At 38.3% G+C, this 13,414-nt stretch overlaps 1 protein-coding gene across 2 annotated transcripts in view; it reads right to left on the reverse strand.

Annotated features, from left to right (window-relative positions):
- LOC117425775 (protein BANP-like) overlaps nucleotides 1-12,903 on the reverse strand; it is a 111,903-nt gene extending 99,000 nt beyond the window's left edge. Inside the window, exons 1-4 of one of the 2 annotated variants that reach the window (XM_034043031.3) lie at nucleotides 12,661-12,903; nucleotides 9,098-9,336; nucleotides 8,506-8,597; nucleotides 5,831-6,030 (exon numbers count right to left, since the gene is read on the reverse strand). In XM_034043031.3, coding sequence (XP_033898922.1) covers nucleotides 5,831-6,030; nucleotides 8,506-8,597; nucleotides 9,098-9,167 — 362 coding nt within the window. In that variant the 5' untranslated portion in view covers nucleotides 9,168-9,336; nucleotides 12,661-12,903. The remainder of the gene's footprint in view (nucleotides 1-5,830; nucleotides 6,031-8,505; nucleotides 8,598-9,097; nucleotides 9,337-12,660) is intronic. The other variant, XM_058993606.1, reaches the window with a different exon arrangement.
- Between the last annotated feature and the right edge of the window lie 511 nt (nucleotides 12,904-13,414).

The following is a 13,414-nucleotide window of genomic DNA, read 5'->3' on the forward strand; positions in this document are numbered from 1 at the left end:
ATTCAATGACCACCACAACCACATTAAATGAGTGCTAGGTTTTAGAATCTATTGTCTTACTCAGCAGCAGTAGCAGCATTACCACTTTCCCCCTTTTTCTTGTGGAGATGTTTGGTTGGTTGTTTTTCTATACCTTATTTCAGAATCATGTGGAAATGAAATAATACTTTGCAGGTGAATTTAGGACATCCGAGTCTTACAGCTGACACTATATTCTTCATAAGAAACATCCAGTGAAACAGACATCACCCTGAAATGAAAACGGCCCACAGCCCTTTAAAAAGCAATTGCTCAGAGAAACAGTAATTAGTCAACATTTTTCATTGCACCACTTTCTATTAAACAAACACTCTTCCTAAACTAATTCTATGATCTGAACCCTTTGTACTGCATCAGCGAACCCATTTCATTATCGTACTTTCACACATTCCCATTTCACTGCCTATCTACACTTTAAAATACTCTAAGGGTATGTGTGTTTTATTCCAGCTTATTATGTCCAAAATCCTTATCAAAGGCACCATCCAATGAGGGAGAACAGTTGAAGACTCTTAGCCAGCACTTTATGGAATTATGCAGAACTGGTACCAGCTGCTCACAGATGGCTGCTCAGCCACACTATGCATATCCAAGGTTCAGTAATACAGTCACAATGCAGTACAGTGCCTTGCGAAAGTATTCGGCCCCCTTGAACTTTGCGACCTTTTGCCACATTTCAGGCTTCAAACATAAAGATATGAAACTGTAATTTTTTGTGAAGAATCAACAACAAGTGGGACACAATCATGAAGTGGAACGAAATTTATTGGATATTTCAAACTTTTTTAACAAATAAAAAACTGAAAAATTGGGCGTGCAAAATTATTCAGCCCCTTTACTTTCAGTGCAGCAAACTCTCTCCAGAAGTTCATTGAGGATCTCTGAATGATCCAATGTTGACCTAAATGACTAATGATGATAAATAGAATCCACCTGTGTGTAATCAAGTCTCCATATAAATGCACCTGCACTGTGATAGTCTCAGAGGTCCGTTTAAAGCGCAGAGAGCATCATGAAGAACAAGGAACACACCAGGCAGGTCCGAGATACTGTTGTGGAGAAGTTTAAAGCTGGATTTGGATACAAAAAGATTTCCCAAGCTTTAAACATCCCAAGGAGCACTGTGCAAGCGATAATATTGAAATGGAAGGAGTATCAGACCACTGCAAATCTACCAAGACCTGGCCGTCCCTCTAAACTTTCAGCTCATACAAGGAGAAGACTGATCAGAGATGCAGCCAAGAGGCCCATGATCACTCTGGATGAACTGCAGAGATCTACAGCTGAGGTGGGAGACTCTGTCCATAGGACAACAATCAGTCGTATACTGCACAAATCTGGCCTTTATGGAAGAGTGGCAAGAAGAAAGCCAATAAAAAGTGTCGTTTACAGTTTGCCACAAGCCACCTGGGAGACACACCAAACATGTGGAAGAAGGTGCTCTGGTCAGATGAAACCAAAATCGGACTTTTTGGCAACAATGCAAAACGTTATGTTTGGTGTAAAAGCAACACAGCTCATCACCCTGAACACACCATCCCCACTGTCAAACATGGTGGTGGCAGCATCATGGTTTGGGCCTGCTTTTCTTCAGCAGGGACAGGGAAGATGGTTCAAATTGATGGGAAGATGGATGGAGCCAAATACAGGACCATTCTGGGAGAAAACCTGATGGAGTCTGCAAAAGACCTGAGACTGGGACAGAGATTTGTCTTCCAACAAGACAATGATCCAAAACATAAAGCAAAATCTACAATGGAATGGTTCACAAATAAACATATCCAGGTGTTAGAATGGCCAAGTCAAAGTCCAGACCTGAATCCAATCGAGAATCTGTGGAAAGAACTGAAAACTGCTGTTCACAAATGCTCTCCATCCAACCTCACTGAGCTCGAGCTGTTTTGCAAGGAGGAATGGGCAAAAATGTCAGTCTCTCGATGTGCAAAACTGATAGAGACATACCCCAAGCGACTTACAGCTGTAATCGCAGCAAAAGGTGGCGCTACAAAGTATTAACTTAAGGGGGCTGAATAATTTTGCACGCCCAATTTTTCAGTTTTTTATTTGTTAAAAAAGTTTGAAATATCCAATAAATTTCGTTCCACTTCATGATTGTGTCCCACTTGTTGTTGATTCTTCACAAAAAATTACAGTTTCATATCTTTATGTTTGAAGCCTGAAATGTGGCAAAAGGTCGCAAAGTTCAAGGGGGCCGAATACTTTCGCAAGGCACTGTATGTACTATATCATAATGCAGAAGTACACCTAAACCCCTAATAAACTATTCATTAGGGGACGCTGGAGTGGTGATGTCAGTTTCCTATTTACTTCCTGATTGTTGCTACCTGGTTGTAAACAAACTTGTGTTTACGTTGATCTGGTATCAACTTGCAAATATCATTAAATAATTTTAAATGAGAACAGGATGTTTGTGTAAGAAAATACTATGAGGACAAAACTATGATTTAGATGCAGCTGTGGTGCTGCTATGTGGTCAGTGTATGCTGCTATCAGGGAAAGAATGTTTTATTGCCTGGGAAAGGGGCTACCTGACCTGGTGCAAGTACCAGTGGTCTGGTCAAAATGTTGCTGACACACAGGGATAAGCTAGCAACTTGGAGATGCATCCAAGAAGTAGACTCTGAGTCCTCTCCGGACGACTGACCATCCTGTGCTTCTTTCAGAGGATTAGGCAATTGATCACTACTTCATTTCTGTTTATAATTAGGGCTACATTATTATGTCTAAATGATAATGTTTAAGCGATATGTGTGTAACTTTTAAATATTGGAATCAGTAAATGGACTTTCTACTGAAATCCTTGTTGTGTGCACTCCTTCACACAGAGAAAAACATAAATACATATAAATGAATGATTTAGTTTATTTGTATGTATGTTTATGAACATAATCCAAAAGCATTGGATTACTTTATGTCTATCATCCATCCATATATGTCATATCAGAGATGTATGCGTTTCCAACATAAATACTGATTTTTTTGTAAAAACGTTTGGCCATAGTTGCAGATGGTGCATCCTGGTACCTTTGCTGTAGGTCACATGGTCTGATTGCTACTAGACCATTGGAGGGAGTCTGAACTACAAAACATGAAGTGATGTGGTACTAGGAAGCACAGCAGACTGTCATCTATACCATTGTTTTTGAAATATCTGCACAAGCAAGGAACCAAATGATAATCAACAGAAAAAAGAAACACCAATGATAATATTGCTAACCAGAAGTGAATCACAACTTCGGTAAAAATGTTTTTTTTTTGTGAAACAGTATTGGTCTGCAAGTTTGTCTTAAAGGACCTAATTATGTTAAACACTGTGCGAGAAAGAGCCCAGTGATTTTAAAAATTGAACCCACATGTTTCGCATAATAACACAAACGGCAATACAGGTGGTGCCTACTAAATGGGCAAGCCAGTGCCAAGAATGTGCTCCATCCACAATGTCAGGGAAACATAATGAACATAAAGTGGAAAAAAAAATGTATGTAGCAATAATTAGATCATAAGCAAGAAAGACTTGGACAACACTGGGAGTCTGTCACTCCGGTTCTGGTAAAGCCAAATCATTCCTGGCTATTACAAGCTCCCAAGTATTAATTTTCACATCATGAACAGCAGCCAATTAAATGTCTCTTACTGGCTGCAAGAAAAATCTATTGTGAAAGAGGCAGCGTCTGTCTAGATTCTTTTAAAACTACGTCAGTTAAATTGATTGCAGATAACAAAATAATTACATTCATTTTCCATGCCATGCCTGTACACCTCTCAAAAGGCATTTTGTAAGCATGCATTTTCATAATACACTATGTTAAAAGAAATATTTGTTTGCAGGCCTTGCTTTCAGATTGCACTTTCTTGGTCATTTTTCCTGGACAGTGAAATTGTCCTTACCCCTGTCACTAACCAACCAGCTCCTTCCCCCAATGATGGATATGCTTTATAGCAGGTAAGACACTATGACAGCCTTAACCATGACTTACATCCAAAATAAGTGCATGTGAATGTGACATGTACACACGGACAGGAACCCCAATACAGTACATCCCCAGATTCTGATACTTGAAATACCTTTAGGAAGAGAATGCCCTTACCAAGTTTCATCACAAGTGGATAAGTGGTTTTAATGATGGAATATGTGTAAAAATGTAAGTGTGGCCAGGAAGAATATTGGAACCAAAACAAGTAAATACTTTGAAAGACACCACCTGCACATAGCCTTTCTGTTGAGGGTCGACATAGTTGCTTTTTTTTTTTTTTTTCGCTCAGGTGCAGTTTTTATAAATGTGTGCTTGCATTTCTGCAGGCTCTGGCACCCCTCCAGCACCACCTTCTGAAAAACCCTGGTGCTTTAATCAAACCTGAACACGAGTCCTGAGATCTTAACTGGAACAGGTATAAATAAATAAATAAATAAATAAATAAATAAATAAATAAAACAGGGAAGCGGGCAAATATAATCCATCCTCACTGTGAAACCGAGACTGCCTTCAGCCTACTAAAACTGTAGTGTTACCAGGACTCCAGGACTTTACATTATTACATTTGTATTTATTTTTTTACCTGAAGACATAGTTTGGAACATACAAGGGAAGTGCTCACCTGGCTTCAAGCCTTTAACTCAAAATAATTATTTAACTGATGGAAATGTTCCTATAGTCAACATTCTGGTCTGTACGCACGGGATGCTACCTCTGCAGTGAAGTCAACTACAGTGCTCACCCGTTATAACGCGCCTCGTTATAGTGCGGAATCGGTTATAACACGGTAGGGTCGTGGCTCCATAATGCCATTACAGTAGCCCTTTTATACGCGTTATAAGGCAGAACACAAATAGCAAGGTCTTTTAACTATGGCTCCCCATTATAGCGTTATAAAGGATGAGCACTGCATTTTGTCTTAGTAAAAAGCATGCATTATGTAACTATGCCTCCGAAACGAAAATCATTTTATGTTGTACAAAGCTGAAAACTATTAAAAAGAATTAAGTAACGCATATCTGTCATGAATATAGGTTGTCAAAAAGCACGCTGTTTTCTGGCTTGTTCAGCAACCATGCGACACAACAAAATCAATTAAAGAAAAAACAACAACAAAAGAACTTGAGGATCTGATGAACTTTTCATGTCAAACTCTTCATGTTGGGTTGATTTGGAATAAAAGCTCAGTTTGGGATTCTTGCATGTTGGATTAAGATTTGGTGCACTTTGAAACAAATCATGTCAGATTGATTTGGAATAAAAGTTCAGCTTCAATTCGGGATTTTTGCTTTTTGTACTGTACTGCGTTCTAATTCTTTAACAAATAGGATAACGCAAAGGCAGAACACTACACACATGAGATGAACAGGTACATGTAATTCTACTTTTATTCACAGTCTCATCTCATTGTCTTACTCCAAAAGTTTATCCTTCATTTTGATTGTCCTTTTCGCCAAAATGAACAACAAAAGGCTTGGACCCCAACAGGTTCGTTATAGCGAGGTTGTACTGTACTTTTTTCTTTTCAATTTCAAACTTCTTTCAACCAAATCTGAAATTCACAAATTCGCAAGCTATTGAAACCCTAGAGACGAGGGCCCAGTCCAGCCCAGGAAGTCCCTGTCCCCCAGGCTCATTGTGCACCTGAACAGTAGGGCCGCTGAAGCGAGTGAGAAGAGATCCACTGACAATCCTGTACATACTGTACTTTCAAATTTACCTGAAGCGGAAAGCAGTTCAGATCTGATTAAAACAAGGAGTTGCAAATCCCCGAGAGCCCCCCTAGCCCCCCTTACCATCGCACTTTGTTCCAGGTCTGCGTGGCCCCCAGTGGAGATCCTGCCACCATGGGAACCTGGATGGGGCCCTGGTTCTTGTTCATCACCATGTCCAGTTTCTCCTCCAGGGACTTGTAGGTGGCCTCCAGGGCCTGCAGCTTGCCTTCGATGTTATCCAGGCGCAGGCAGATCGTCTGGTTGATGGAGTACAGCAGGGACTGCAAAGCAAGTCAACATGTGAATCCTGGGGGTCAATATGAACAACATCACCCATGGGAGTGCTTCTAATTGCATAAAGCAGTAACTGGACATCATCGAGCCCATTTTGAAAGTTGTTTCCACCAGTTTTTCAAGTTTTTGGCAGATATTTCAAATACAATGAAGCATAATAAAAGTTGCTGGTCCCTTCATCTTCCTGTAGGTAGCTGCAATCATACCATGTAACCTAAAGAAAAGGAAGTGAGCCAGTAATACGCAGAAGCATTTTTACTTTTTAGCGGAAAATCTTTTTATCACAAATTTTTGTGATAAAAAAACATAAATGAATACAAGTGATGAAATTGCTTAAACTACTAAAAGTGAAGCATTAAGATTTTAAGTTCTTGAAACAATGCCAATTGTGCTAATCATATTGACCCCATTCTGCAGGTGTAGTAGCGGCAGATATCCACCAGGTGGCCAGGTAAAGCCAAAAAGGAACCGTCTCAGAACTATATTTACAGCTTTACACACACTAAAATTGCACATATATGTGGGGGTTTTTTTAGTAAAGATTCAAATAAGAAAATATATTTAAAGCGTTGGTTAATGCTTCTGCAAAAATTATCTTTAATTACTAGCCTCCACTAGAAAGTGCACTATTTCTAAAATTAGAAAGGAGTCCAAGTTTAGAACCGTCTTAACTGTGCAATCTTTCAGAGGGCGAGAGATGGGAGGTATTGAGTGACACTGAGGGGGAGGGAGAATATGAAAGAAAGTAAATGCTACACTGGGACAGGAAAGGAAAGAGGAGATATCACGATACAAGAAGTGGGAAGGAACCAGACCTACCCTGCTGAGTTATAATTCAAAGCGGAAAATAAATTAGCACACGTTCTCACATCTTGACAAGTCCCCGGGGGAACTGAGGTGGTTGCATGGTACAAAATAATTTCTCACAAAGCAGCGGAGCAATTGTGCTGCATAAACAAACCAGTGAAGTGAGGACAAAACTAGAGTGAAGACGCCTCTTTATTCAGAAATAAACAGCAAAGGTTACTTCAAACAAAAACAAAAAAGGCTGTTTTATTATCCTAAGGTCACTACAGACGGGCAGGAATCTTTTTGAAATAAAAAAAGGCTGCACTATTGTTTTGCATATCAAAGGTCTATTGGGCAGCTGCCAATGTAAGCACATTACTTCACAACTCAGTCTTTAATCAAACACTGGGGTATTATTCATACTACCATGAATAAACTATCTACCACAGCCCAATAGAGTGGAACTGCAATGCACTTTAAAATATGATCTTGACTTCACTCATGTAACGTTAAAGCTCAGTAATGGAAAGCACCGATAACTGTGTTTCAGTGAACAAAAAAAATGAACAGCAGTACACTTGCAGGGGCCTGCTCCAACTGGTTAAGATTGAAATACTTTTCACACTTATTCAGTCTGGCTCTGGTCAGGTCTAATCGAGACCAAGTATTATGCATACACAGTGCCCAGGACTAATATAGTGACTCACCCAGCTTATGGGTTATGATTGAAACCAGTGGAAATCATGGTATTCACCTTCGCCAAAACACTGGAGTAGACCTTTTAAACTTATGACTAATTTGAAATAGTTGAAGCTCAGCAATGACAAATACTGAAGTAATAGAAATACATGCCATGTTACTGCTCATTAGGTGTTGGAGCGCTAGTGCACATATTGAAGTCTGTTAGATGTTTAAGGTGTTATATTTGAAGGGTGTCCAGGAAAAACTACATAACAAATATCCTTGCTTCTTATTAAAATTCGAATACAGTTTCTGAAAAACTGAAATGTTTGTAGGTTATCCAAGTTTTTCACCATATCTACAGACTATATATAAATCATGTGGAACTTCAAGTACCTCCCAACTGTATTTTTTCTTTTTCCTTTTTTAAATTATTTTTTTTTATAGGAAAGATGATAGGAAGCAATTTACACACAAGACCACTCCCTGCTTATAATTATAAGCCATATTCAATAATATGGGCAACACGGCACTATATAATATATAACAAATTTTACAGGTCTGGACAACCAGTGATAAAAAAATGTTTGTTTGTTTATTTTTTTTTTTTAAACATTTAGTGCTGTACATGCATCACCAATACAAAAGATGTAACATTTACACTGCAATGCTGCCACCTAGTGGAACAGAAATAGAAATGTGTTCCAAATTGTGATCTGGAACACACCTGATTTTAGGTGTGCTTACCCCAGTCTTTAATTTACTTTTGTTTTGTGAAAGGAGAAAAATCTTACAAAACCAGACAACTAAATAAAATCTCATCATTTCTCATAAAATCATTTTTCATAAAATAGGGGTTTTAATACAGATTGGAGTGAATGTTTGAAAAAGCCCCTTCAATTTCAGTTTTTAACAAATAAAAATCACACCTCAACCTTAATTTGGACCACCTGAAAGACTTGCTAATATTCTAAATGAAAAAGTATCCTCACCTTGATCGTATCCTGACAGTTGATGTCTGTCCGCTGTCGTTTTCTGTCCGGTTTGTCGCAGTCTTCAGTCTCTTCATGGTTTTCCAAAACCACTGACAGAAACACAAACAGAGAGAGATTTGAAATGCATGTTTTGAACAACCCTTCCAGAAAAACAGCATAGTTTCTAACTTTTTTTTTTTCCAAATAGTTTTACAAACACCATCTTGCACACGACTTAGCGGAAATGGTCTCTCCTTAACGTGACTGATCCATTTGTCTTGTACTCGCCGTATTATATAAAAGCTGGTCTCCCTGTTTTGGAACAAGCATATCAAAATATCGATATTGGTGCCCATCCCTAAAAAACACTGTATTTCAATGCATATCATGTAAGGAATTCTTCACCAGTACACAACAGGGATGGAAATAAGACTCCTACTGCATAACATTTTCACCCAGTTCAGGTTTTAATACAAGCTTCATTAGCCACAGTGTATAGGTAACAAGCTCAGACGTGTCTTATTAAACTCATAGTAAAAGCAGAAATGGGTGAAACTGCTGTGCAATGGGAGTCTTATTTCCATTCCCGCACACAGAAAGCCTCCCTCACCTGGGTGGTCTTGATTCAAGTCCTCCACTGCTATCTGCACCATTTCCGCCAGGTCCTGTTCAGACATCATTCAGAGAGCTGTCGAGAAACCCACCAACCAGAGAAGCACCTCAGGAATTAACCAATCAGCAACAGGCTGGGGAAGGCACCTCCTGTACGGACGAGGGATCCCACCAATCAGTGCACTCCAGCAGCACTTTACTTGAGAAGAGAACAGGGCAGAGAAAAGAACGAACATCCTGTCAAGAAAAACAAGGAAATGTAAACAAAAAAAACAAGTTGAAGTTACCTTAAAATGAGCCTACATAGGATTCAGTACACATGTGGAAAATAAGAATATGGCAATATTTTCTGCAAATATAGCCTATGGTAATTTTATTAAAGCTGAAATAACTTTTTTTTTTTTTTGGTAGGTTTAAGCATTTTTTTAAATAAAACTGGGCAAGTTGCTCAAATAAATTTGGAGTGATTTGCAGTTTGCAATAAAAGAAAATACAAAAAGAATCTATCACTCAGTACACACGCATACTGTGGGTCTTCGTAATCTCTGTCAAATCGTTTAAAATCACCAGTTAGCGGAATATATACCAATGCAATCCTACAGGAAGCTAGGGTCTGTAATACAAGTCTGGACAGACACAATCAGTATCTAAGGACCCTAAACACAATCCAACCTTATTACTATTATATACCGGTATTATATATTGTTACACTACCCTCCAACAAATATTGGTAGTCCCTGCTTTTAAATACTTCTCCCAAAAAAGTAGAATTATACCTTTATTATACATTTTTATTTATTTATTTACTTTAGATGGTTACCATATGTTCGTTTGTATATAGGGAAATACCTATTTCTGTGTTTTGTAACACTCTGTTTGTTAAAACTACCAGGAGCCTTGGTGTTGCAGTCGGATTGTTCAAATTTTAAACTGGCCCACCTGGTTTGAGAAACACCAGGGGTTTTTAGTCTCTATGGATGTATTAGCTCTTAAAATTCAGGAGGGGATGAGGCTCGGGTTACTGGCATAGAGTCACAGTACAGTCGGTATCATCAGATATGCTGGGCCTCAAAACATCTATCAAACGTGTCAAAATTCATATTGTTCATATTGAGTAGGCCTTATTGAAATGCTAAAAATGCACTTTATAATTTGACTGTGGGTTGAGGGTTTGTATACAATTAAATGCAAGAATCATTTTCATGAAGTGATTTGGTGCAGGAGGCAGCATCAGAAGCTTTTAATCTACTGCATATGTTCAACACAAGGAGAGGCAGTTTTAATACTACTATTGCTGATATAGGCAAAGGATTTCAAAGCATTGCTTGTCACTCCTTATCTCTTATCTTAATTAGCATTATTATTATTATTATTTTTATCCAAAGCGACTTAGAGACTAGGGGGTGAACTATGCATCAACAACTGCTGCTGCTGCTGCTGCAGAGTCACTTACAATAGGACCTTGGTTTTATGTCTCATCCGAAGGACAGACCACAAGGAGGTTAAGTGACTTGCTCAGGGTCACACACAGTGAGTCAGTGGCTGGGATTGAACTGGGAACCTCCTGGTAACAAGCCTATTTTTTAAACCACTGGACCACCAAGCATACCGCTCTGTGTTGCGCTGGGAACCTTTATTGTTTGTTATACTTTAATTCTGCAAACATATCAAATACAACATGTTTGACAGATTTGTGCATTGTGGTCTAGTTGCTCTAGGTCAGATGGTCTGATTGCAGCTACACCATTGGCAGGAGTTTGACAAAGGGTTCAATCAGGTATGTCTCGACCTTTCTGTCCCCTCCTACCTCCAGTATTATTTCCCTCTACACCCCCTCTCGCCCCCTTCCACCTGCAGATTAGCTGTAACCCCCCTCCACCTCCCCACTCCTTCTCCACCCTTGCCCCTCAGTGGTGGAATGATCTACTCACGGATATCAGGACTGCTCAGTCCCTGACCACCTTCCTGCACCTCCTCAAGACACACCTGTTCAGACAGCATAAACCTCACAATTCTCAACTATAATGGACTATATGGCACCCAGTTGTATCAGTACTTGCATCATCTTGTACTTGCACTTAACTGCTCCACACTTTGCTGTATTCTACTACTGCTCTCAATCATAATTATATTTTCTGTATCTTGTACTTGACTTTACTCTTAAAGGTAACCATTTTTTTTTCTTTTGTAATTGCTCTTATTTGAAATCGTTCTTATCCATTTGTTGTACTTACAACTTGCTCTTTATGGAATTTACTATTATATCCAAATATTTTTAAGTTTAACTGCTTAGTCAAAATCGCTCTCAAACGCAATTATTTACTTTCGCTCTTATTTACTACTGATGTTATTGTATTTTATAACTGCTCTTATCTGTAATGTAATATTTTGTATTGGCATATTTTGTATTATGATACTTTGTAACTAATGTAAGTTGCCCTGGATAAGGGTGTCTGCTAAGAAATAAATAAATAATAATTATTATAACAGCGATTTTCATCAATAGTGTTGTCTTTGGAATGTCTGCTTATTCCAACTTGGAAATACAAGCAAACAGCCAGACGTTTGCTTGTATTTCCAAGCAGCGGTGGCTGCTACCACTGATTTTTTTAAAATCATTCTTAAAGAACCATGCCTTTCCTAAACAACATAAATATGTCTATAACTGACCGATCAAACTACGGCAAAAAGGCTAGTTTCATTCATTCAATGAGAAGAAAGTTGTTGTCCACTCTATATTGACTGGTGACGTTGAACTTGCCGTTTTACAGAGAGTTCTCTAGTTAAGTGAATCTTAGGACAAGTTTCCATAGCCATAGGTTTAGTTATTAAAATACGCCAACACATTTTTTTTAGAAAACAAAGTTTACGCACATAATGACGAGTTAAAAGGTACGTAATATTTATCAAAAATAGAACCGAACAAATACTTATACTAATAGATACTTCAAACAAACTTGTAACCGATAATAAAATAACAATAAGGAATTCCATTATTTTTCATGTAGTTGCAGCAATAAACTCGAAACTTGTAAATACATGGTTACATATATATATAAATTAATATTGCATAAATCTATTCTTAATGGTTGTGCTATTGTAAGCGATGTTGGATTTAGACCACGCGTCACGCAAATAAAAAGCGTAAAATGAAGCAACTTCTATTAATCAAACAAACCGAAAGTGTTTAAAAAAAAAAAAACACACACACACACATTAAAACGCTTATCCAAAAGAAAACGCAACCTTTAACAACAATATAAAAAAAAAAGACGTTTGGGTTTTTATTTTTATTTTTATTTTTATTTTATTTTTTTTAGTAAATGGTCCTGGATATAAAAATGTACAATTGGTTTAAAACTAGAACTTGTTTGGGCCTTGCTGCCTAAGCACTACAATGAGCACAGACACGGAATTATCTTCTTAAGGTCATAAATAAAACAGTGTGTAAAAAAATAATAATAATTGGTTATTTCTGAATATATAATTCAATCCCATGCCCTCTAACTCCCCCAGGCTCCCGGTGTGCAATTTTGACTGCGTCAGTTTGGTTTATATTACCGTGTGAATGATGAATTCTCGTGTTGTTTGTTAGAGATTCCGATAATGGCGTCCTTCCTCGCGAGAAAATCCCCCCGTTTATTTCTCTGGCCTGTGTCTGTCTGTGTTCTTCGCAGCGCGGCAATCGGGAGCCTGGCGCTATGGGGAGGAGGTGCGGCGAGCGGCGGTGGTGCAATGGGCAGCCCAGACTAGAAGAGACGATAAGAGACGAGATTGAGGGCGGTAGCAACGCGAAAGGATCGAATAGGAGGGGGTTGTAATAACAGAAGGGAAAGTGTAGTTTCATTAATTCATCTATGACCTAGTTTATTTCAAGAGCGAGTTGGGAGTCTAGTAGCTGCATTTTTTCTATTCAGCTGTTGTTTCTTAGGCATTACAGTGTTTTTTTGTTTTGTTTTGTTTTAATAGTACTAGTATTTAAACCTGTGTACATGGTAAGACTCGGGAGTCTTGTTGTACCGTTTTCAGTTTAGAATTCTCCATTTGAACAATGACATAACTTTGACGTGGACTATAAACTCAACACTTAAATACATGCATAGGCTTACATTAGAGTAATTTGAATTGTTCTTCTGGTATCTTAAAGTGCACACATTTTACAGCGTATACACTTACAGTTAGTAATATGCTATATTGTTTCCAATAACGTTGCTGTTAGTGTTGTATTGTCACACATTGACATTATTCATTCTACAGTATTGAGGTTAGACCTCAGAGGGTACATAAATTCTGTTTAATTGCCCACTTTGAAGTT

This window comes from Acipenser ruthenus, chromosome 20, assembly GCF_902713425.1.
Source record: "Acipenser ruthenus chromosome 20, fAciRut3.2 maternal haplotype, whole genome shotgun sequence".
NCBI classification, from domain to species: Eukaryota; Metazoa; Chordata; class Actinopteri; order Acipenseriformes; family Acipenseridae; genus Acipenser; species Acipenser ruthenus.